Below are 25855 nucleotides of genomic sequence, written 5' to 3' on the forward strand. Positions count from 1 at the left end.
TTCCACCACTTACCTCACAGAATAGTCACAAACATTTTTATGTGTTATTTCTTTCTTTCTAATTCTTTTCATCTTTACTGCTTTTTCTTTAAAATAGTCAAAAATATTGCATACATGCCAACCCTCCCGATTTTTCCGGGAGAATCCCGAATTTCAGTGCCCCTACCGAAAATCTCCCGGAGCCACCATTCTCCCGAATTTCTCCCGATTTTCCACCCGGACAACAAAATTGAAAAACCATATCCCAGATTGGCCCAGCCAATTCCAGTTTCCAACAATGGCTACTACTACTGCAGCTACTGAGCTTTAATATTGCTCTTATTACTCTCTCTGGGTCGCATAATAAACTTTTAACACATTTTCAGGCGAGAATGTAAACTTCAGATATCTGAGCCGGGGAGAACAGCAAACTCCGGTCACATCGTCTTCAAATCTCTGCGGACTTTCGCTACTCAGGTTAAACATTATATATAAGTCACTTAAATAACTCATACATGTTATTGTTTGACTTTTTTCAGTGTTTTTTTCCCTGAGTAAATCGGTTTGGCTGTGATTAAAGTTACTAGATTAGATTAAATAAAACTTTATTAATCCCTCGGGAGGGTTTTCACACAGCTGAATAAACATCAAACGGAAAACTGATTAAACAGAAGCGTGAGACGGTCGAGAGTTTATAATTTATAAATAGTTATAATTTAGATAGCAAGGAGCAGACGGCAGTTTCACTGCACCGAGAGAGCTTAGATGAATTATACTTCAGCGATTTTCTTCTTCTATCAAGCGAACTTTATCCCAAAATGTGTAATTTTAAAGGATTTATGTTAATTCTAGGCAGTGTTGGGTAAGTTACTTTAAAATAGTAACTTAGTTACATTACTAGTTACTTCTCTCAAAAGTAACTCAGTTACTTCAAGTTACTCGTTACTTTCAAAGTAACTAGTTACTAGGGAAAGTAACTTTGGTTTTACTCAGAATTCTCTTGTTAATGTGTTGCTTCCATAACTTTGCAGTCTTCTAGCTTGCTTACTTGCCACAGTGCACTGTGCCACCTACCAACAGAAAGAAAAAGATAATGTGCATATTTCCACGAGAGAAATCCCACGCCTGGACCGTCATTGACTGCTGCCATGATTCTAGCCTACGTCACAGCGTCATGTGCGCCTTTTACATCCAACACAAAAACTGCAGTCGTGGTGCTTTGATTGTACTCAGAACTCGGAAATTCTGCCTTCTGAATAGGAAGATGTAGGTAACAGCAGACTGCAGATGAGCTGCATACAGAGCTGGACTGGGACAAAAAAATCATCCTGGGCATTTTGACTAGAGACCGGCCCACCATTATAGGAAAAATCATAAAGCCTTTGAATGAAAACAAACGCTGTTGTGACAGTGATGTGCACTGTTCTGATGGTATATATGCATCAATCTATCAATCGTTTGTTATAAGATTCAGATAATTATTTTTTAAAAGCGAGACATTTTAAATGAGAATAAGAAAGAAAAGTATTTCTTTGTGCCCCCCTTTCCCTGTTAATGCCCTACCTGCCCCCCTGGCAACACTTTGCTAGACCCGCCCCTGCACAGTTACCAGCTGTCAGCTACCTAAAAAAGGATCCTGGTGTTATTTGTCTCTCAGAAACAGTTCATAACTTCAACTCATTCATGTCACCTAAAAGGTAAACCTGTTTCTCCATCACCTGTTCAGCTCTGATGATCCAGTAAGGACATCTCCTGGTTTCATCTTCATGTTTCCCTCTCACCACATATCCAAACCGACATCATGACCAGCAGCTTTTTTGCAGCTGTGGCTCCAGCAAACATCAGCTGATACTAGAAATTAATATTAAATACATTATAACAACAGCTGATCAAGCTTAAACGTGCTGCTGTTGTTTAGCGCGACATCCGCTGGTTTCCTCTTTCGGCGCAAAGTGGGCGATAAACAAACAAACAAGAGAGCCAATCAGCTGATCATTGATCAGTTTTCATGATTGAAGTAGAAACGGGAGAGGGAGGGGGAGAGAAGAAGAGGCAGCTGTGCAGCGTAAAGACACAGAATAACTCCAGCTTTGTGCCTTTTTCATTGTAGCTGAATTACGGGACAAACTGTTCCTTTTCACCTCAATAAGAAACGCGTAATATTTTCTCTGAATACCAGACGGGACGGTTGGCAACTCTAATAACTTATGAACAAAATAAAGTTAAACATCATTAACTTCATAGCACCACCCAGCTGTATAGAAACTCCGTCATGCTAGCTAGCACGCAGTACGGAAAAAGTCAGAATAACGAAAATAAACTCCACCTAAACTTGGTTTATATCTGACCCAGAGAGACTGCAGGTCATAACTTCTTACCTGAAGTTCAGTTCACACTTGGACCTGCGGCCGCCTCGGGTCTCTTTTCCTTCTGCGTCCCTTTTCCTTCATCCACCTGCTGCCTCCACCACTTGCTAATGTTACTGAATCTGTGGAAGCTCCGCGATAGCCACCACACGAAGTAACGAGTAACGACCCTATCTAAATCCCAGTAACGAGTAACGCGTTCCTGATTTTGGCATAATAACTAGTTACCGTGCTCGTTACCACAATGATAACGTAGTTACTGTAACGCGTTACTTAATAACGCGTTAGTCCAAACACTGATTCTAGGTAATTCTAGTTAATTATCGCTGCAACGAAACGGATTTTAGTCGATGATGGTGATAGTATCGTATTCAAAGGTGAAAAACCTTGCTTTGTTTCATGTTTAGTGACTCAGAGTTACAGAACTTAGCCTTTTCCCCTGCCCACATCCGCTGACTCAGATTTGTTCTTTCTATCTATCTATCTATCTATCTATGGAACGCCAGGACTGCCATAATGAATTAATTAAATACACCATTAAATAATTAATTAAATGTGGCAATAATTAATTAAAATTGGAATTAATTAATTAAATAAATAGTTATGATATATGTAATTAATTAATTATTGACACATTTAATTAATTATTTATGTATTTCACGTTTTAATTAATTATTGACACATTTAATTAATTAATTATTGACACATTTAATTAATTATTTAATGATATATTTATTTATTTCATTTTGGCAGTCCTGACGCCTGGCTCTCGTCATGAAATAATTTTATCTGTCAGCCTCACCCATCAAACTCAGGGGGCGGGGTTAACGCTGATCGAGTCAAAACCATTGCTTTGGCCTGGTGGCCATTGTTTCTAGCACACAACAACCGGCATGTGGAAGCTAACAGAACTGAGCTTTGAAAAACCCTGTTTGTGTGTTACCAAATACAGTTTTAATATTTTTTTAGCCGAGAATGTAGTGGTTTAATCTTCATGTGTCTGGTCGGTTTGTCAAGATACAGCCTCTTTGCAAAAGTGTTTCGATGATTTCGGAGATGTCATCCCAGTCTCACGGCAAAGCGTGGGATAGACCCGCTCGCCTCGCAAGCAATCCCACCGACAAAGCGCAGGCCCCGGTACACAGCTGTAGTAACCCCCGCTGACTTCTTTTACTGAGGTTATATTTATCGGTGTTTTATTTCCTGATGTTCTTATGTGTCCTACGTGTTTCAGTCGCCAATTCTGAATTATAACTAACATTAAAAACATGTTTAAGGAGGAGAGAGAGCAAATAAATCTGTTTAACATCTGATCTTTGGGTTTTTGTTCAGTAATCAGCGTGACCTGTGTATAAACACATAAAAGAGATAACGTTGGTGTTTCCGTCATGTAGTAACTGCTGGCTTTAACTGTACAAAGGTTGTTCGACACTATGAAACACATACAGACTTCATGATGTTCGGCTAATATTTTTATTGTGAATATTAATCATGCTGACCTCGCTCTGTACACCACGCAGCGAGGTCAGCATATCCACGATATCCTCAGCTCCATGAGTTAACACAAAGTTTCCCAGCTGACTATCTAACTGCCAACTATTCCAGAGACGTGAAAATATACAGCATAAAGAAAAGTGTAAGAGACTCAGCAGCAGATTAGAATAACAGTTTGTGGCGTGAATAAGACACGGCGGGACCACGGAGCAACGTTCAGAGTCATCTTTATTTACATCTCACCACACCACAACACCCCCAAACCCCTCAGTCCCCGTGTTTTTAACTAGGCGGGCGTGATTAAGGATGCCGTGCAGGTGCGTCCGCCCTCCCTGCACGGCACCGCAGACCACGCCCCACCACATACCCCCATCGCCCGATTGAGGCCGGGGAGCCATCCGGCCGAACCTACTCCCCCACCGCCAGTGGGAGAGGGAATCAGCCCGGACAGCTGGCACCCCCAGGCCCCGGCCAAGCGACGGGGAGGTGCGAGTTCAGGCGGCCGCCCGCGAATCCAGCGGCGCAGGCAAAGCTGGTTCGGAAGTCGGACACGTGACAGGTGCACCCGGCGCGGCCGGCACAAGCGTGAGCCCCAGCTCACAGGTGGCTGGGCAGAGGTGTGGCGTGTACAGGCCTCTGGTGGTGGTGAGGCCGTTCTGGCGAGCACGGCGATCTCAAGCGTGGCGCCCGCCTCGCTCGCCAGTTCCACTCGAGCAAGCTCCCCTGGCACTGGGACCTCCAGCTCCTTGCGCGGCCCCTCCGTCACCGCTGTCGCTCCCTGCTGGAGCAGCCCATAGCGCGACTCCTCCGTCACTACTGCTCCCTCCGCCGCCACTCCCGGCTCGAGCAGCCCCTCGTGCAGCTCCTCTTTCTCCAACCGGCGCAGACCCTCGCGCACCTCGTCTGCCGCCTCCGGTTGGAGCGGCTCATCCACCACTCCCGGCAGGAGCAGCCCTTCACCTGGCTGTTCCCCCTCCTCCGGCAGGCGCAGATCCCCGCGCGCCTCGTCTGCCACCTCCGGCTGCTGAGGTGCCTCACGCGGCTCCTCCACCGCTTCACTGTCCTCGGGACACACCTGTGGGGGTGGCGCCCAGAGCAGCGCCGCCAGCTCCCCAATCCTTTCCAGGTGCCGCTCGGACTGGTCCTGCAGCTCTTCCTGCTGGCGACGCACCTCCGCCGCCTGCTCCCGCTGGGCGGCCGCCATTTCGGCCACCCTCTGGGCCAGCTCCTCCATTCCCTGGCTCCGATATGGACCCGCCGTGCTGCCTCCTGGGTTTCGGCACCAATGTGGCGTGAATAAGACACGGCGGGACCACGGAGCAACGTTCAGAGTCATCTTTATTTACATCTCACCACACCACAACACCCCCAAACCCTTCAGTCCCCGTGTTTTTAACTAGGCGGGCGTGATTAAGGATGCCGTGCAGGTGCGTCCGCCCTCCCTGCACGGCACCGCAGACCACGCCCCACCACACAGTTATACATTTAATAAATCACCAAATGAATCCAAGAAACGAGCAAACCTGTTCCGACAATTTGAATTTGTATTCCCTCAGCTGCAGACTCGCTGCTGTTTAAATGTTTGAAAAGGAAGATTAGATATAAACAAACCTCAAACATAGACTCAGTCTGCCTTCACATTTGATATGAGGCCAGCACGTATAGTGGCCTCAGCAGGCTATTACTGAAATACACGTGCTATATCATAAACTATGATATAAACAGGGAGGTCCTATTAACATGTTTAGTTTTAAAGGACACCTTCCTGCCTTTAGTCTCATTCATGAGCAGTATTCGTTTTCTTCTAACATCCAGAAGTCTGCACAATGTGTTTCATAGTTTGTAACAAGCCTTTGACAGGTAAACATAACATGACCGAAAAAGCAAAAAAAAAAAAAAAAAAAAAAAAAAGAGAGAGAGAGTGTTGACATAAGAAGAGAAAATTCTCTCAATTATGGAGACAGGCAAATGGTTCATTTATGTTTGATGTGTGTTTATTCCTCCCTAAATATCGTCGGTGAAGTTTGCCATGCACGTCAGATTTTCCTGCGCATTTTTATACCTCTGCCAACAGAGAGAGAAAAAAAATCACATTCTAACAGACAGCTGGTGCTTAGAATACAGTTGGATAACTATTAAAAAACAGATGATATTTAGATGATAGTTCAGTCTAACACATGTGCCAGTGGTTCATTAAACGTCTGTGAAACTATGCAGTTATGAAACGTAACTTTAACCTCAGCCAAACCGATTTGCTCAGTTGTAAATAAAACAGCGAAGTAAACGTGACCCGACAGACAGAACCTGAGTGAATGAAGTCCAGCGTTTAACCACTGAGAGCTAAAACTCAGCTGAGGTTTGAAAGCTGTGTGCCGGTGATTGGACATCAGCCGCTGATGAAGCTGTTCGCCTATAAAGTGCTCTGTAAGGAAACGAGCTCCAGCAGCTCTGCGCTCGGGGAAAATACTATATTTACTTATCTTGTGCAGTTAAACTGTGACTATCACCAGGTAACTAGGCGTGTTTCTTGAATTAGCAGCAGGTGTTAAACAGCTGACAGATGAGGAGGAGGATGCATGCAGGTAAACTGAGGGTCTGCTGAGCTGATCGCTGGTTTCGTGAGAAAAATGTCAGCTCGTTCTTTATGTTACAGAAGCACAGAGACACAAGACCAGGCGGAAAGAGACGATCGTTCGGTGAAAATGAGAATCTGCGAATGCAACATGTGGAACACGGAGAGTGGAATATGTAAACAAACCGGTTAATGTACCCCCTCGGTGTGCTCTGCATGCTAACTGTTAGCAGAGCTAGTGAAATCTCTGAAAACATCTGAGCACTTTTGCAAACATGTTCTATGTTGACAACCTGACCAGACATACCGACATTCGCGGCTAAAACACTGTTAAAAGTGTAGCTGGTGACAGAAAAACGGCCTGTGATTTGATCTGCATTCTGGGATAACTGGCTGCCCCAAGTCTACACAAGCAATCGATTATCTAGGATCGACCTGTTTTGACTTACTTTGCACGGCAACCAATCAAATGTTAGAGAAGCTGCATGGGCAGCGTTAACCCCGCCCCCTGAGTTTGATGGGTGAGGCTGACAGATAAAATTATTTCATGACGAGAGCCAGGCGTCAGGACTGCCAAAATGAAATAAATAAATATATCATTAAATAATTAATTAAATGTGTCAATAATTAATTAAATGTGTCAATAATTAATTAAAATGTGAAATACATAAATAATTAATTAAATGTGTCAATAATTAATTAATTACATGTGTCATAACTATTTATTTAATTAATTAATTCCAATTTTAATTAATTATTGCCACATTTAATTAATTATTTAATGGTGTATTTAATTAATTCATTATGGCAGTCCTGGCGTTCCATATCTATCTATCATTTTTCCACGTTCTGACCTTCTTCTATGAGATTCTCGGAGAAGCTGGTAGAAACTTCTCCCGGTGACGTCACCACGCAGAGCTCACCGCGGAGCACTCTGATTGGACGAGAGTCACGGGAAAGCTCGAGAACTCACGAGAAGTCAGCGAGGAACGTATAAAGTCACTGTGCCGGTTAGAGACCCTGACATCAGACCACCGACAGGAGCTGGACGAGACAAATCCTACAGAGGAGAAGAACAAGCGCTTCATTCATCTTCTAAACGATCTTCATCTGTCAGCGAGAGTGAGTTTCATTTATAGTTTATTTGAAATAATGTTCTGTTCAACGAAATTAGTTTCTTAAATATTAGGCTTAAGAAATGTAATTTTCAGGGATACTTTTAAAGTTTATTTAATTAAGCTTCATTCATTAGTGGCTGGACGAAAACTCAAAAATTACAATTCCTCTACATCTTTATGAAATAAGCTTTATTTTTTAACTTTTTATTTAAGTGTTTCAGTGTTGTTCCGGTGTTGGAAAAGTGTCAGTTATAAAAGATAACTACTGCAGTATTTGATTTAAAAATGTTTAAATAAAACCTTATTTAAAAATCTACTGATTTTTAAATAAGGTTTAGACATGAGGTGGATTTATATCTGTACCCAGCACCTAAAATCATGGCTGCCTTCTAGAAAATACAGTATTAATCGTGCAGAGTCACGAGACCATATTCAATAATAAATATATACTCAGTTGGACTAGGGAAGACTGTACTGATTTATTTTTAAATGCAGCAATGTTTAATGCAAGATTTAAAAAATCCATCCATCCATTCGCTTCCGCTTATCCTTTTCAGGGTCGCGGGGGGCGCTGGAGCCTATCCCAGCTGTCATAGGGCGAGAGGCAGGCATGATTTAAAAAAATTTCGTTATATTTAAAACTTAAAATCTCAACATTTGCACAAATTGTACAACTTTGTTATTTTAAGGACCCATAGTTTGACTTAATTTAGCGCTCCATAAACAGAAGTTGTTGTTGCCTCTGTCAGTATTTGTTAATGTTCCTCTCTGATGTTTTCGCCTCCTCTTTAGGAGACTAAGTCAACGTAATCAAGATGTCTTCAGCTAAAGGCGTAGCGATCGGCATCGACCTGGGCACCACCTACTCCTGTGTGGGGGTTTTCCAGCACGGGAAAGTAGAAATCATCGCCAACGACCAGGGCAACAGGACCACCCCCAGCTATGTGGCCTTCACAGACACCGAGAGGCTCATCGGGGACGCAGCCAAGAACCAGGTGGCTCTGAACCCCAGCAACACTGTGTTTGATGCCAAGAGGCTGATTGGAAGAAAGTTTGATGAACCTGTGGTGCAGGCGGACATGAAGCACTGGCCCTTCAAGGTGATTTCAGATGGAGGGAAGCCCAAAATCGGAGTGGAGTACAAAGGGGAGGACAAGACCTTCTACCCCGAGGAGATCTCCTCCATGGTGCTGGTGAAGATGAAGGAGATCGCAGAGGCCTACCTGGGCCAAAAGGTGTCCAACGCTGTCATCACGGTCCCGGCATACTTCAACGACTCCCAGCGACAGGCCACTAAAGACGCGGGCGCCATCGCGGGCCTCAACGTCCTGAGGATCATCAACGAGCCTGTTGGGTCTAAACTCAGACCCCGCTGTATCCAAGACTTATTCCCATGAAAGAAAAACAAGGCAACAGTGTTCAATCGTTTTCTTGCGCAAGGGAGGCCCCCTCATCTGTGTCCAGCACGACAATGAACCCCGATGATGGCCTCCTCTCGCTGCCTTTTATTGACAAACTTCAAACAATTGTTTACAAAACACCTCCCCCTGCAACCCCCTTTGGTTACAAAGACAAGGCACTGTATGTAAGTGTGTGTGTGTGGGTGTTATGTGAGAATGTGTGTGTGTGTGTGTGTGTGTGTGTTGATCAAAGGGTCATAAAACCTAAAAGCAGGAACAACATCCTTGGTCATAAAGAGGGTAGTCTTCCCCCACACCCAATGTATGGTTTACCAAAGATAACACAGTGAAACCATACAAAGGGTAGGAAGCTCTACCAAACATCAAACAGATCTTCAAAAGGACGTCCCTGTGATAAAACACTTCAACCTCCCACCCAGAACCTCGAGAATCTGGGGATGGGAGGAAAGAAAGAATTCCTTTCACAGAGTTAAAAACAATGGACAAATGGTACATATAAAAATGACAAATGTTTAACTATTTAATCTAACATTTCCCTCCTGTTTTGTTATTTTTATGTTACAAATTATTCCTATGTAGCATATTCTCAGCCATGCACCTCTTGCTTAACATTTTCAGTGCAGGCATCATTCATACACAGGCTTCTGTTACGTCAGTAATTTCAGTCATTTCATATTGTTGTAAGAGTACATAATTAACAAATGTATCAGAAATCATTTTAGTTAGCAATGATCTTATACACGGTAAAATGCATCCTATACATAAGCAAATCAGTATCAATAGTCCAAAAACAGGAGTTAGTACTTTTAAAAGGAGATGCCACCAAGGACCAGACAGTAACCACGCCATCCAGCCTTGTGGTGCATCTGCTCCTGGCGTGCTATTCATCACGTATTTCTGCAATGTGGTTAAATTCTGCAGTGCTTCATAAATGTCTCCTCCACTTGTATATCCATCTGGTATGAACGTACAACATGTTTCTCCTATCAATTTGCATACTCCTCCTTGCGATGCAGTTATCAAGTCCAAAGCCAGTCTGTTTTGCAAAACCATTGTTCGTATGGCCTTTTGCTCCTCTGCTAAGGCTGTTCCAAGGGTCTGGGTCCAATCTATGTGTCTCAGTAGTGCATACCTGTTAATTTCTACATGAGTTCTAACTTCCCCGACCCCGATCCACGGGAACAACCCTTGTAAGAATTTGGCTCCAGGTCCCCAGATTCGAAACTCCCAGGGGACCTCACTTAAATCTGTGAGCTTTGTGCTTGCACTCTGTACGTCTCTCTTTGTCTTTGATCCTGGATGATGTTCTATCCTCTCCATGAAGAAAACATGATCAGATAATTTCACGAGTGCACATAGACCTCCCCATTTTGCTGGTAAAGATGGGTAAGCCTTATGTCCACATAAGAAATACCAATCTGCTAACACCCTCGTACCCTTAGGTGTCGGTGCGATCGTTGAGCATTTGGCCACATCCTGTCTTCCTTCAGTAAGTGTCATTTGGTACGAAGTGTCAAATGCACAGTCTGCTGCTCGTTGAATCTCATCATTTGCACATCTGGCATTCTTCAAACACGCCAGACAGCTAATTCTGTTCAAACGAGGGCAAAAAGAATAGGTGACGTTGCATAGATGCCATGGCAAATCTCCAACTTGGGCTGACCCATTGCCCTTGAAACACATAGGTAACTGGCCTGCTTCCAGTTTATTTAACAGTATGATGTCCGGAAGTGGATCAGGAACTTGGGGCCAAGTCAGCAGATCTGTCTTACCAGAGCAGTTCACCTTCCCAGCTACTGGTGAATCAATCTTCCCATTCAGGTTCAGGGAATTTGAAAAGTTGGCAGTGTTCCAAGTACGTTTTACTCCTGGATGTGTTGCTAAAGCAAGCAAACAAACTGTCTCGCTCTCAGTGATGCTATATGGCCACAGTCCAGAAGAATGTGTAGACAGTGGCATGTGTGCACAAGCATAACAATTGGTCTTGTTGTTTATGTGAGCGGTTGTGTTCATAAACTGCCACCAGTAGTTGGTTGAAAACCCATGCGGGTACTGGGTGTGATTTGCTCTGTCCCAATGCGCTCCTGTCATCCCACTCAGGGTCCACAGGCACAAGAAGGCGAACAGCACATTCCCAGCCATTCTAAGTTGGGTTCAGGATCCGTTGGTTTCTTCACCAGGATTGAGACGAGAGGTCCTAGAGATATACTCCCCCCTTTGTACCGCTGGCCTTTTCACCATCACCCAAAGTCGGCCAGGAAGTGTGTTACCTTCTTGCAGTGCGCTTGATGTATCCAAGTGTTCCTTTCAGCGATCTTCACTGCTGTGGGCGTCGTCAGCAGCACCTGATAAGGACCTTCCCACCGTGGACTGGACCAGCACTTCCTCTTTATGGCCTTTATCAGCACCCAATCTCCAGGCTTCAGGCTCTGTTCCTGCGGAGAAACAGAAACATCTGGCAGATCATTTGCTCTCATGACTTCTTTACTTTTAAACATTTTAAGCATCCAATCTGCTAATGTGTTCTCCTCTTCTGCTTTTCTGTCGTCACTACAGAAAACTGGAACTCTAAATGGTCTGCCATATATAATCTCAAAGGGTGTCAGACCATTCTCTGTTGGAGTAATCCTCATGTACACTTTAACTAATTCTACACAGTCTAACCATGTCCTGCCTGTCTCTTCCATTGACTTCCTAAGTCTTAACTTTACTGTTCCATTAGTTCTCTCTACCAACCCTGCACTTTGTGGGTGATATGAACAATGATGTTTTAATGTTATCCCTAGATGTTGTGCCATTAATCCAATCACTTCATTTACAAAATGTGGACCATTATCACTATAAATGGTCTCTGGAATCCCATGTTCTGGGATAATATTCTTACATATTGCTTTGGCAACCGAAATGGCATCTGCTTTTCTAGTTGGTACAATTTCTACCCACTTTGAAAAAGGACACACTATCACTAAACAGTATTTATAGTTGTTACAGTTGGACAGTTCTATAAAGTCCATGTGAATAACTTGAAATGGGTGACTGGGTCTAGGGAATTTCCCTCTCTTAGGTCTCAAATTACCCTGGGAATTGTGCTTGCAACATATCATACATGACCTGCAAAAATTTTTTGAAAAGGTATTAAATCCTAGAGTATAAAAATGTTGCTCTACTGCTGCCATCATCCCCCCTGTGGAGACATGGCAAAGCCCATGACTCAAAATAGCAGCAGTCTTATACAAATTCTTAGGCAGTATTGGTTTATTACACAGATAATAAACACCATCCTGCAAGCTTGCTCCTTTAGTGAGCCACAACTGTTTTTCTGCAGTAGGTGAGTGTGCCTGCATGTCTGCTAATACATCTGGTGTAATAGGCAACGTCTGCTGGTGTTGCACCGCTAAAACATGAACACCATGTTCTCCTAAAGCTGCCTCTTTTGCGATCTTATCTGCGAAAGCATTCCCTAATGCAACTGGATCTTTCCCTCGGGTATGTGCTGCACATTTACAAACGGCAATTCTACTGGGTAACAACACTGCGTCCAGCAGATTTTGCAAGAGTTTGGCGTGTTCTACAGGTTTCCCTGTTGAGGTTGTCATACCTCGTCTTGCCCACTGCGCTGCAAAGAAATGTAATGTAGCGAATGCATACTGACTATCAGTGTATATTGTCACATCTTGTTTCTCTGCAGCTTTACACGCTTCCGTTAAAGCTACTATCTCTGCTGCTTGAGCAGACATAGAACATGTTAGTTGTCCTGCACAAATAACTTTCTCACTATCTACTACAGCAAAACCTGTTTTAGCCTGTCCCTCTGCTGTTTTAAAACTTGAACCATCAACAAACCAAACCTTTCCCTCACTTAGCGGCACATCCGTTAAGTCATCCCTCGGCTTACACTCCTTCTCAACGTGTTCTCTACACTCATGAGGAGTGCCCTCGTCTTCTGTTGGCAAAAGGGTTGACGGATTTAGAATTGTGCACCGCTTTATGGTAATGTGTGGTTGTGATAGTAAGAGTGACATCAAAGACAAATGTCTTGCAGGTGACAGAAATGTCATTTTAGTCTGCAGTAGTAAAACATCCACCTCGTGTGGAACTAACAGTGTCAAAGGGTGAAATAAAACTATTTCCCCAGAACATTGAACAGCCTGAGCTGCTGCACACACTGATCTCACACACGGAGGCAAAGCACAAGCAACTGGATCTAACCTTTTAGAATAGTAAGCTACTGGCTTCATTTTTCCCCCGCTGTCTTGTGCTAACATTGAAGTCATAAAATGTCCTTTGCAGTCAACTGTTTGGACAAATGGCTTTTTATAATCAGGCAATCCTAACACAGTCGCGCTCGTCAACAGTTGTTTCAACGTGCAGAATGCCTGCACTCCCTCTGGAGTCCAAGTTAGACTATCTGACATAGCTAAGGACTCACTGTACATCATGTCTAACAGTGGTTGACTTACTTCAGCAAAATTTGGTACCCATGAACGACAATAATTAGTCAGTCCTAGAAATTGCATCATATGTTTCTTTGTCACTGGCCTAGGAGCTGCTAAAATAGCTGCTTTCCTTTCTGGGTGTATGCTTTTTCCTGCTGAACTAAGCTGGTGACCTAGGAATTTCACCTCTTCCTGTACCCACTGTAACTTTGAAAGCGATGCTTTATTCCCTGTTTTTGCCAAATGTGTCAACAGTGCTATAGACGTAGTTTTACAATTTTGTTCTGAATCAGACGCTATCAAAATATCATCCACATAAACTAGGATCTGTGAATGGGATGGTATCATGAAATCAGACAGACAATTAGTTATTGCTTGCATGAAAAGGGTCGGACTGTCACAAAAACCCTGTGGTAATCTAGTGTAGGTATATTTTTTACCTTGGTATGTAAATCCAAACCAACCTTGTGAATTCTCATGCACTGGTATGGAAAAGAAAGCATTACTCAGATCTACCACTGTGAAATATGTCATCTCTGGTCTTATCTGATTTAACAAGGTATGAGGGTCTGGGACACATGGTGCAATACTTTCTACAGCTTGATTTACAGCCCTCAAGTCTTGAACCATGCGCCACGATTGAGAATCAGCTTTTTTTACTGGAAAAATGGGCGTGTTACATGCTGCATTTGGGGCTTCTACCAGTATCCCTGCTTCAATCATGTCTTCTATTACAGGCTTAATCCCTACTTCTGCATCTGGTTTAAGTGGATACTGTTTCACTCTAGGTCTATATGAGGTTTTAGGCTTTATTACTACTGGGTTTGCTGTTTTCATTAACCCTACATCAGTCTTTCCTTTTGACCACAAAATGTCTGGAATCTGTTTAAGCTCAGGGTGATCATTTAGATCTACCATATGTCATTCTACTGTTTCATTCTCACTTCCCTTTAAGTGTGTCTGAGGTGTTGCATGTGTCACCCACCCCAGCTTCTTACGGAAGATACTGCTATGCATGTTTGTTTCCCATCCCCCTCCACATGGCTGCCATACATTTGTGTGCTCTCCCTGCTCCACTAAAAATGCTAAATCTTCCCACTCAGCTGTGCTACACTTAGTTAGTGGAACATGTGGCACCTTCCCTTTGAAGAGTTGTCGAGCTGCTTCAGAAATTATCACACTGCATCCTGCCATTTGTTTACCATCAGTATATACAGTTTTTACAGTAATTCTTTGAGGACCCAGTTTCATTACTTTGTCAGTGTAGGCATCATCAGGTCCTGGTGTTATTTTAAACCTAAGTGTGATGTGCATCTCATCTGGCTCCTGTCTATCATAGCCCTCAGCTAATCTCTCCTCAGCTGTGGTCAACATTTTACAGGTTATCTGATCTGGCCTGGAAGTTGACAGGTCAAGCGTCCAATAGTAATGTACATCGCTACTGCCCTGGTGAACCATTGCTTCTGCAGTTTCTCCTTTTCCTGCAGTTATCATTCCAACAGCCGTGGGAATGATTGAGATTCCAAGTTTTACCATCATGTCTCTACCCAAAAGGTTCACAGGGCATGTTGGACACATTACTACTGAGCCCTGAGCTGTCTCTCCAGTGGATGGATCTCTGATCCATACTGGCTTAGAGATCCTATGTTGATCTAACTGTCCGTTTGCAGATTTTACATAAATGACACCATTTGAGGGGTTTATTCCTGACACATGGTCCCTCAGGACGGTTTTATCTGCTCCTGAGTCACATAAAAACTGTACAGTTTTTCCCTGCACTGTTAATGTGCGAAAGGGTTTCACTTCTTTCCCTGATAAATTCAACAAAACCTCAGTCAAATCTATGGTTTGGGGCACTGATTGTTGTTTGTGGCAGTCTGATGGGGTGTCTAAACATGCATGTGTATTGACAGTGGCAGCAGATACTAGTCATTTATTATATGAGGGGTTACGTGGACCTGGTCGTCTATACTCCTCACGTAGGTCCTCAAGGCAGTCTCTAATGAAATGACCTATTTTCCCACAGTTGTAACACCTTTCATCCCTTCTCCTCCGTTCTCCTCTAGCCCTCCAATTACCTCTATCTCCTCTACCTTTACTTTGTCTAGTCTGCCCCTGAAAAAGTACCTGAGGCTCTTCATCAACATAAAATGTGGCAGCATTCACTGTATTCTGCAATTTTTTCTTTTTACTTTTAATCACATCCTGTGCATGCTTTGCCCAATTCATACATTGAGTAACTCCATCTGTGGTGTGATTTACATTTTGCTTCCTAATAAAATCTGCAATGGATGGATGGAACCCACTCATTAAGGCATGTTTCAGCTGCTGTTGATAGGGGCCTGCTACGTCTGCATCTTCTTCAAGTCCACTATGCCTCTTAAACACTTCCTCCAATCTACCTCTATACTCATGAACGTCTTCTCCTTCCTTCTGTATGCATTGTGAAATTTTTGTGTAGTCTGCAGTTGTTCTAAAAGTATTTCTGAGACGATCGTACACTCCATTAATTTGGACAGCGAGACCTGCATCTCCATAGGGCAGGGTGTTATCACCTGGCCCTCTGCCCGTGTACCGTCCTCTGACACGGGTCCAGTTATAAGTGAGACATCTCCTAAAGGTAGTCTCAGTTTCCTGTCCATTTAAACGGTACGAGGAACAAAGCTGTCTATGTCGAGCTATAAACTCATCAACATTAGTCAATGGGTCTCCAAGGCTCTTACAAGCATCAGCACATTCAGACTCGGTCCATGGCCGGTAAACATGAATAGTGCGGCTATTATCTGCATCCACTCCAAAATGCGGGTTTGCAACCTCTACCATAGGGTAAGTGCTCACCTCATGGATTGGATCAGGAGAAAAACTTTCTTCATCTTCACACTCTGGGGCTGAAACACCATGTGTTTTTTTGTGTTGTGTCAGGGATGGATATGTGGTTGTAACATTCGTGTTCACTTTCTTTCCTTTCTGTCTCCTCTCTTGCCTAGTCTGTCTTGGACTCAATGCTGCTCCTAATGCCTCTCCATATTCATCCTTTAATCTGTCCTCCACTTCTGCCTCTGCTCTCTCACGCTCTTCTCTGGCTCTTCTTTCTGCTAACATTCTTGCTCTTTCTAATGCTTTTCTACGGTGTTGTTCTAAAGTAGTTGCAGTGGATTGAGCTGTAGTTTCATCCTCTGGTTTCACAACTACTGCTTGCAATATTGCTCTTTTAACATTCTGTGCTTCTCTCCTCCTCTGAGCCTGCTCCAGCCACAACTTAGCAACTGCTAACTGCAATTCTTTCCTCCGCTTCGCTTTCCCTGTTTTACCTGCTACACTTACAGCTATTCTTTCTACCAGCATTTTACACTGAACTTCCACTAATGTCCCTTCAAATCCATATTTCTTACGCCAACAACCTACATACTGCGTGCTGCCTGGTGAAAATTTCTCCATAAATTTTACATCCCCTTCTAAGGCAGACTTACACATTTTATTCCCCATTATAACAATTTTCTCAAGTTTGCGGTAGGCAACGCCTTACTCCAAAACCCAGGCTATGTGTACACAACAGGTCACAGAATTACGTTAACACCACTTTAGGTTTCCTTCTGTGTTGCTGCGTTCACTTTACTGGCACTCATACACACGTACGTTCATTCACACTGTTTATAGGCCTGTAACTTCTGTTGAAAGCTCTCAAACGCCCCAAATGGCGGAGAATTCAACCTTCGGACACTCTCCAACGCCCCAAATGGCGGAGATTCCGGACTCCGAACCTAGGTTCTCTCCACGCCCCCAAACGGCGGAGAACTCTCTACGCCCCAAACGGCGGAGAAGCCTGCGTCTCTCTCACGCGGCTAGCGCGCTCCCGGACTCACGTTTAACGCACAGCCCGTAGCCGCTCTCTATTGTTTTGGGTCACGTGCGCTCTCGTGACCAGCGCTCCCCCGGACTCAAACGTTTCACGCAGAATCACGGTGACGCGTATCTAGGATCCCACATTCATTCACACGGTTATAGAGACGCTCTCTGATTGCTTACCGTTGTGTTGCGTTTCGTTCACAGGAGAGTCCTAGAATCCCGTCAGTCGCCGTCCACGAGGGGAGTTCAGACGCTATTCCACCGGCCTGGTCGCGAATTTAACACTCCAGGGCTTTGTCAGGCGTCCTAACGGCCTGGTTGTCGACAGTCTGCGGCGTGTCCTCTCTCTCCTCAGTGTGCGGCGAAATTCTCGGACTCCGGCTTCGAAGGACCAAAAAATGTTGGGTCTAAACTCAGACCCCGCTGTATCCAAGACTTATTCCCATGAAAGAAAAACAAGGCAACAGTGTTCAATCGTTTTCTTGCGCAAGGGAGGCCCCCTCATCTGTGTCCAGCACGACAATGAACCCCGATGATGGCCTCCTCTCGCTGCCTTTTATTGACAAACTTCAAACAATTGTTTACAAAACACCTCCCCCTGCAACCCCCTTTGGTTACAAAGACAAGGCACTGTATGTAAGTGTGTGTGTGTGGGTGTTATGTGAGAATGTGTGTGTGTGTGTGTGTGTGTGTGTTGATCAAAGGGTCATAAAACCTAAAAGCAGGAACAACATCCTTGGTCATAAAGAGGGTAGTCTTCCCCCACACCCAATGTATGGTTTACCAAAGATAACACAGTGAAACCATACAAAGGGTAGGAAGCTCTACCAAACATCAAACAGATCTTCAAAAGGACGTCCCTGTGATAAAACACTTCAACCTCCCACCCAGAACCTCGAGAATCTGGGGATGGGAGGAAAGAAAGAATTCCTTTCACAGAGTTAAAAACAATGGACAAATGGTACATATAAAAATGACAAATGTTTAACTATTTAATCTAACAGAGCCCACGGCGGCCGCCATCGCCTACGGTCTGGACAAAGGCAAGTCAGGAGAGAGGAACGTCCTGATCTTTGACCTGGGTGGGGGCACCTTCGACGTGTCCATCCTGACCATCGAAGACGGTATCTTTGAGGTGAAGTCCACGGCCGGAGACACCCACCTGGGCGCAGAGGACTTTGACAACCGTATGGTGAACCACTTTGTGGAGGAGTTCAAGAGGAAGCACAAGAAGGACATCAGCCAGAACAAAAGAGCCTTGAGGAGGCTGCGCACAGCTTGTGAGAGGGCCAAGAGGACCCTGTCCTCCAGCTCCCAGGCCAGCATCGAGATCGACTCTCTGTTTGAGGGCGTCGACTTCTACACCTCCATCACCAGGGCTCGCTTTGAGGAGCTATGCTCCGACCTGTTCAGGGGAACCTTGGAGCCGGTGGAGAAGTCCCTGAGGGACGCCAAACTGGACAAGGGACAGATCCACGATGTCGTCCTGGTGGGAGGCTCCACCCGAATCCCCAAAATCCAGAAGCTGCTGCAGGACTTCTTCAACGGCCGGGAGCTGAACAAGAGCATCAACCCAGACGAGGCCGTGGCTTACGGCGCCGCCGTCCAGGCCGCCATCCTCTCGGGTGACACCTCTGGCAACGTTCAGGACCTGCTGCTGCTGGACGTGGCGCCTCTGTCCCTGGGTATCGAGACGGCCGGAGGGGTTATGACGGCCCTGATCAAACGCAACACCACCATCCCCACCAAGCAGACCCAGACCTTCACCACCTACTCCGACAACCAGCCCGGCGTCCTGATCCAGGTCTACGAAGGAGAGAGAGCCATGACCAAGGACAACAACCTGCTGGGCAAGTTTGAGCTGACGGGGATCCCGCCCGCCCCGCGAGGCGTCCCGCAGATTGAGGTCACCTTCGACGTTGACGCCAACGGCATTTTGAACGTGTCTGCAGTGGACAAGAGCACCGGCAAAGAGAACAAGATCACCATCACCAACGATAAGGGCCGACTGAGCAAAGAAGAGATCGAGAGGATGGTGCAGAACGCAGAGAAATACAAAGCCGAGGACGACCTTCAGAGGGACAAAATCGCCACCAAGAACTCCCTGGAGTCCTACGCCTTCAACATGAAGAGCAGCATGCAGGACGACAACCTGAAGGGCAAAATTAGCGAGGAGGACAAGAAGAAGGTGGTCGAGAAATGTGACGAGGCCATCGCCTGGCTGGAGAACAACCAGCTGGCTGATAAAGAGGAGTACCAACACAAGCAGAAAGAGCTGGAGAAAGTGTGCAACCCCATCATCAGCAAGCTGTATCAGGGAGGGATGCCCACTGGTGCTACCTGTGGAGAGCAGGCACGAGCCGGCTCCCAGGGTCCCACTATTGAGGAGGTGGACTAAAGAGGCCCTGAAGATGGACTCTGAGCTCACTGGGACTGTTGAACACTCACATCAGACTCTTTAGCTGTGGGCCACAAAATAAACTTTTAACATATTTTAAGGCGAGAAAGCAGCTGTGTAAATTACAAATGTCTGCTTGGTTTATCAAGAAATCGTATATTTGCAAAAGTGTGCCGACGTTTTCGGAGACATCTGTTACCCACCCGCTCGATAGCAGGCCGGGGGGTTCAATGGTCACTCCAGCCGGCAGCGGACTCCCGGCTTCATCGTTTTCAGACCCCCGCTCTTTTGCTACTCAGGTTAAACATGATATATTAGTCACTCAGATAACTTAAAAATGTAATTGTTTGCCTTTTTTGGGTGTTTTATTTGTTCTGGAGTAAATCGGTTTGGTTGATCAAAGTTATTAGATTATTAGATTAAATAAACTTTAATAATCCATCGACTGGGTTCCTCTGGGATTTTCTCACAGCTGAATAAACGTCAAACAGAAAACTGATTAAACAGAAGTGTGAGACGGTCGAGAATTTACGCCAGTGTCCTGTTATAGTTTAGACAGCAAGGAGCAGACGGCCGAGTTTATTAAACTCCACCGACACAGCGGTGACGCAAATCTGAAGGCTAGACCGTCCCATTTCACAGCCTCGCACTTCCGGCCTTCTCAGTCTTTGAAGGACCCGGCCCACGTACACCGCGAAGGCCGGGTCCTCCGAAGGATGCAGCCGACATTTTGGGACACAGCTTTTGACTTCAAACTATTGGCCTCATGTTAGTTTTTGTTATTTATAATGTGTAAATGAAAAGGTGAAGGAACCGCTATACTTGTGTTTATGAATTTTAATATTCTTGCAATGCTGGATTTTGCAATAAAAACAGTCATTAAATACATTTATGTTTTTCTTCGTTTAATTTACCATGTTGTCATACATATCACTGCATTTTGAAACATTTCTCCATCTGAATTTTGTCATCCGGTTAGACCAGAGATCATTAATACTGAATTTTTGTGCAAACTGTTTGAGGCCTTTAGGTAAAAAGAGGATCAGGAAACCATCTCTGTACAAGGATAAATCAAGAACGCATGGCACCGCATATATGAAAACAGGCACTGCAGTACGCAGAAATACCACCAGATGTCACTATTTAACACCTTTCAGAGCCTGAATGACACATTTTTTTTTTTTTTTATCAGAACTGAGCAGCTTTACAGCATTCATGCACAACAATCAATACTGCCACCACCTCTCATTTTCTTTTCCCGGTAAAGACAAACTCACATAATTTTCTCATTAGTGTACGGTGAAATTGGTTTCTTTTAATTTTGAACAAATTGAAAAAAAAAGTATGCACAGGACTAACTGCCACAAGCTGAAGAAATAAGTACAGATCAATCAAGACCTTTTATATTACTTACATAATTTAGCTGAATAAAGACATTGGTAACCCACAATGATAGTAAATGTCCTGTATTGAAAGTCGATGAGAAAATACTGAGTAACTGGAGGAAATTTATGACAGAGGACTGCAGCTTAATGTTACTATTTAATGCCTAATATTATGATTTTTACTTTTTAATGCATAAAAAAGTCTGATTAGGCACAACTGGAATGTTCCTTTTGCTGAACCAAGAGTCCGAAATGGCTGCAAATGGGTCAATCTTTAACATGTCTAAAATACGAAAGGTCAAAATATTTTCTATATTGTAAGATCTGAACATGTTCAGCTCTGTCTGTCTGTTTATCAGTGCCACCATCTCCAGACCGAAGATCACTATCCTGTAACCTTCTCTTTCACTCTTGCTGCTCTCCTTCTGTTTCTCATCATGCCTGACAGTTGGCTCCACCCACTCCACCCGGGCTGCACTCTCTTCTTCACCTCTCTTGTGCACTCTCTGTTGTTGTGGATGGTTGACCCCAGGTATTTAAACCAATATACTTTCGCCACCTTTGCACCTTGCATGTTTTTTTCCCACCAGTCTACCTCTCATCAGAATCAGAATCAGAATACTTTATTAATCCCTGGGGGAAATTATTTTTTGTTACAGTGCTCCATTATAAACAAATTCACACACCTGTGACACATGACACACAACACCTTTTGCTTCCACTGACTTTTATTCCTCTCCCTCCAGAGCATACCTCCACTTCTTAAAGCTCTCCTCTACCTACTCCCGACTGTCACTACAGATCTGAGTGTTATCTGCAAATATCATAGACTAGACCTCATCTATCAGGCTGTCCATCACTATGAAAAAATCAGCACACCACCTCACATAACATACATGTACACCATATATATTATTTCCTGTACATTCATTATTATAATATTTTTACAGTATCTTATTAGCTTCAGGATATTTCTACATAAATCCCTGCTGTAGTTCATCGTGTGAATAATCTTTCGTTTTTAAAGCTCTCCCTCTCCGGCTGAATTTATAAGTTCTGGATATTAACCGCAGTCTCGTAAAAATAATCATGAAATCAAGCCTTGGAGCGTTTGTACTAGATTATTAATATCATGTAGGTCGGTTTATTTATACCCTTTTATTTGTGAAGCGGGACCCTTGTCGGAAGTAGAAGACAGCGGTTTCCGGTCACCGCTCTGAGTCCCGCCCCGCCAGCCCGTGCCATCTTGTGTTTAGCAAGAACAAAAACGGGGGAAGAAAACACGCCCGGCCCGGGGACGGGGCGCGGATTTTCAGGCTGCTTTTTATGCTTTTTTGTTTTCAGAAAAGTTGGTGCAGCTGGACAGTATGCTCGGAGGAGCAGCGGCGTGGAGAAACAGCAGCCACACCCCGCAGGACGGCTCCGGTTAATGTTAGCTCTCAGGCTATCCGAGCTAAGCTAACCAGTTAGCAGCGGCTAAGATCGCAGGACGAAGGCGAGCCTCGAGTCTGAGCCGGTCTGTGACATCTGGAAACCCCGCATTAACTTCACAAATATCAGCAGCGACCTGGGTGGAAATGCCCCGGACGTGGTGGTGACTGTTTGCGGAGAGGGATTCCGGGCTATGAGGATTGAGGTCTACTATTAGCTCGGCTGCTATCGGTTGTTTTTCGGTTCAGAGCGGAACCACAATAAGCCGCGGTGAGTACCGTTAGTTAGCGGCTCCACACGGGCTAAGTGGAGGGCCCCTAATGTGCCAGTGCTTTTTTTTTTAAAGATATTCGTAAAGAAAAATAGTAAAAATGTCACCGTAGTTAAAGTATTTGTGATCATTTTTTAGCCGTTAAGAGAGAGATGTTAAAGTTGGGAGTTTGGCGCAGTAAAGCTGCAGGTATTTTTTGAAGTTGTTTTTAAATTACGGTCCTACATTTTTCTGTTGCTTTTCTTTTTTTTCAGGTGTATTTAGTAAGATAATTGATAATTACGAGCGAACCTAACAAATCCAAGCTAGGACACGCAGCCATCTAAATCTGACCCAGCAGTCTCCAAGCAGTCGTTCGTGTAACTGAAAGTATATCAGTGTTTTTAGAGAAACGATCTGAGTTTAAATGCCGAACAAAACAGCCAATAACCGGCTTACTAAAGCAGCTGATAAGATATCTGTGAGGGTGGAGTGCAGGCCGGTTTGGAGCTTCTGTATCCAAATCAAACTATCTTAATGGATGTGAGGTTTCCGTTTTGGACCAGCTCTCCATGCAGTGCTTATGTAAGCCTTAAAATCAGAGCCACACATCTCCAGTGTCCTTATTTCCTCCTAAATAACATTGGAGAAATTGGGTTTGTTATAAAGACCCCAACTCTCCTCCTCCTGCCTCAGGAGATTTGGCATCAAGTCACGGAAAAGCATTCAGCTTTCACTTTGTGTAACTGTTACATGTTTGTGTTGTCCCAAAGGAAAGTTTGGGCCACACACTCGTATCAAACCTCTTACGTTTGACTAAATATGAGCCATTGGCCTCCACATGACTGCACAAGGCTCGCAACATCTTGGCTTTAATTATGCAAAACTGTTTGCAGCTTCGAGCTAAAATTCAGCCATGTGATTGAGGTCATTCAGCACCACTGACGCACAACATTTCACATCATGCTTTGTTTAAAAAGAGCAGTCTGTGGCTCTGCTTCCCTTTTTCCTTTCTCTTGATTTTATTGCCAAACAAAAATGTAACTTGACTGAACTAGTGTGAGTTTGTTTTTCCATGTAGGAAGTTGAGGAAACTTGCTTTCCTAGTCTTGCATGTTCAAGCTTGCGGGAGCGGTCCCGTTCCTCAGAACAGGGACAAAAATAGAAACCACGAGATGTCTTCTCGCCTCAGAAACGATGGCTGCAGTTAACCGTGAACCTGAGAAGTCAAACAATAATGGCGACCGACCTTTGTTACTCGACACGCAGCAGCATGCGTCCCAAAACTCGAGTCTGATGTTTCATAAAATTTTACCTAGCCATGAACACAACAAAGACCTTATGCAACAGAGTCAACATGACCCCATTTGAATGCTGCTGTTATTTCTACTGTGATCATCTTTGTCAGGCATCTGCACAGCCTCAGAAATGCGTTAAAAAAGATTGTAAAGGGCCCAAATGTCTGAAGTGTTTTTAAGTAATACGAAAGGTTTAAAAAGAGAAATTTGTGGAGACGTTTGTCTTTGAGGTCCACATGAGGCTGTTACCTGAAGCAGGTGGCAGTAGGCCTGGAGATGTCATCTGTTGTGGATTATACACAGATAACAGAATCAGTGCAGTTTTAAGTGGATTTTAAACATTTTTTTTATTTAGGTCTTTGTCAGACTAACGGGAAGTAAAGCTGTAAAGCTTCAGACCACACCAGAAACATTTAGATCGTACGAGGTCTTTTATTTTGGAAATTGGCCTGGTTCTCTTCCTGTCCGCTCTGAGTCTGGCTTTTTCAGCCGCCATCAAAAACAAGTCTGATGCTAATTTGAGCCACACTGTGGAGAGCTGCTTCTCAAATGTCCCTGTCACATACGCAGTCATTGTATTTAACACCTTTTATTTATCTTAGTGCTTCACAGGTGACTGACGAGCCAATGAGAAGGCTCAAAATGTAATTCAGCTGAACAGTTGATAAACCGCTTAAAGATGAAACATCAGTTACATTTTAAAGTGGTCTGTGAGCACAGTAAGAATACATAAAAACAATTTGAATTAAACGTGATTATAAAAATACAGTAATGCTCAGGGTTGTTAGAATACTAGGAAATCAAACTCTGTACTATCCGATTTCACTACCACAAGGGGGGAAATGGACAAAATTAAAAAGCATAATTGTTTTAAATAAAGATTTATGGACCCAACAGATGAGATGCCTCAACACTGCTGCTGTTCAACAAGCTTTTAATAATGGAAATATTTACTCACAAAGGGTGTACAGAAATAAAATAAAAAAAGAGACATGAGCTCAGCTAAAATAAATAAAAATGTCTTTCCTGATGACATCCGAGGTAATGTGAGATAAAATCCATCAGAAAGTCAAACCTCAAACATAAGAGGAAATAAAGAGTACCAGAATTAGAGCTCGGCCATATTATACCGTTCACGGTAATACCGTTAGGCAATGATAAGAAAATGAAATACGGCGATAGAATATGGGCATGCGCAGTGCCTTTGTTTTCATACGCTAACTAACGGCCGAAAAAGCATGGCGGCGACGGAGAATGAGAAGGAGAAAGCGGATCGTTGAGTGAAACGGATGAACCAGAACTGGTTTGTAAAAATGCTGCAACTTCAGGTTTAGCTTTCGTCTGTCAGATACACAACAAAGCAGATTTTTTTTGTAGAACATGCAAGCGGCCGTCGTTATTGCCGTATTTGTTGGACTAAGGTGCTCGTAAATCTGGGAGTAATCTGGGTCCTAAAGTCAAACGAACACTGCAGCATCACTGAGAGTTAAACTGTCTAAATTCTTTCATCTTTAATAAAATGATCAGCGTTGCTGCTTTACCAGGTGTAACTATGAAGTTTAACATCCAGGCAACCATGAAAACAGAATTCATTACATTTAACAGAGTTAGAAGTTAACAGGAAGTTAGCTTGCTAGCTTCGCTAGTTACCCAAACATGATGTAGCATGTTCTGACTGAGAGATTTATGAAGCATTCAAACGTACAGCTCTGCTATCACTTCCAACATAAATGAAGACAGAAAACTAAACAGCAGTGACGTTTGTAGGGTTACTGAAGTTGGGCTAGCTGCTATATAATGATGTGCTACGTGATCGCTAGCGACACAGCTATGTTAGCATAACACAGACCTTCCCAAAGTG

At 44.0% G+C, this 25855-nt stretch overlaps 4 protein-coding genes across 6 annotated transcripts in view; 2 read left to right on the forward strand and 2 right to left on the reverse strand.

Annotated features, from left to right (window-relative positions):
* The first annotated feature begins 7387 nt into the window (after nt 1-7387).
* On the forward strand, nt 7388-20518 carry LOC146576773 (heat shock 70 kDa protein 1). Its single transcript, XM_085272280.1, has 3 exons — nt 7388-7533; nt 8322-8876; nt 18240-20518. Exons 2-3 carry the CDS (start codon nt 8345-8347, stop codon nt 19628-19630), a joined length of 1923 nt encoding a protein of 640 aa, XP_085128406.1. The 5' UTR covers nt 7388-7533; nt 8322-8344; the 3' UTR covers nt 19631-20518.
* On the reverse strand, nt 9013-15256 carry LOC146576774 (MLV-related proviral Env polyprotein-like). The gene has a single exon (XM_085272281.1). The coding sequence runs from the start codon at nt 11090-11092 to the stop codon at nt 9581-9583; it is 1512 nt and encodes a 503-aa protein (XP_085128407.1). The 5' UTR covers nt 11093-15256; the 3' UTR covers nt 9013-9580.
* Nucleotides 11191-17772, reverse strand: LOC146576775 (uncharacterized). The gene is made up of 3 exons (XM_085272465.1): nt 15339-17772; nt 12799-12893; nt 11191-11385 (listed from the first exon to the last, which is right to left on the reverse strand). The coding sequence occupies exons 1-3, from the start codon at nt 16870-16872 to the stop codon at nt 11191-11193; spliced, it is 1824 nt and encodes a 607-aa protein (XP_085128591.1). The 5' UTR covers nt 16873-17772.
* Nucleotides 20519-22212: 1694 nt separating the features above from the next.
* Nucleotides 22213-25855, forward strand: part of taok2a (TAO kinase 2a) — a 28529-nt gene continuing 24886 nt past the window's right edge. For all 3 annotated transcript variants that reach the window (XM_085272282.1, XM_085272283.1, XM_085272284.1), the window contains exon 1: nt 22213-22716. The gene's annotated coding sequence lies outside the window, so the exon portion shown is untranslated. The remainder of the gene's footprint in view (nt 22717-25855) is intronic.

Source organism: Mchenga conophoros, linkage group LG4 (assembly GCF_057382185.1).
Source record: "Mchenga conophoros isolate Kocher_MC1m ecotype Shallow Benthic linkage group LG4, M_conophoros_male_GT1.1, whole genome shotgun sequence".
NCBI classification, from domain to species: Eukaryota; Metazoa; Chordata; class Actinopteri; order Cichliformes; family Cichlidae; genus Mchenga; species Mchenga conophoros.

Coding starts and splice junctions, on each gene's coding strand:
- LOC146576773 (XM_085272280.1), top strand. CDS start 8,345: ATGTCTTCAGCTAAAGGCGTAGCGATCGGCATCGACCTGGGCACCACC. Junction 8,877..18,239: donor CCTGAGGATCATCAACGAGC/CTGTTGGGTCTA, acceptor ATCTAACAGAGC/CCACGGCGGCCGCCATCGCC.
- LOC146576774 (XM_085272281.1), bottom strand. CDS start 11,092: ATGGCTGGGAATGTGCTGTTCGCCTTCTTGTGCCTGTGGACCCTGAGT.
- LOC146576775 (XM_085272465.1), bottom strand. CDS start 16,872: ATGGGGAATAAAATGTGTAAGTCTGCCTTAGAAGGGGATGTAAAATTT. Junction 12,894..15,338: donor GTATAGACGACCAGGTCCAC/GTAACCCCTCAT, acceptor TTTTGCCAACAG/AAGACGAGGGCACTCCTCAT. Junction 11,386..12,798: donor TGCCGCTAAGTGAGGGAAAG/GTTTGGTTTGTT, acceptor GTTTCTCCGCAG/GAACAGAGCCTGAAGCCTGG.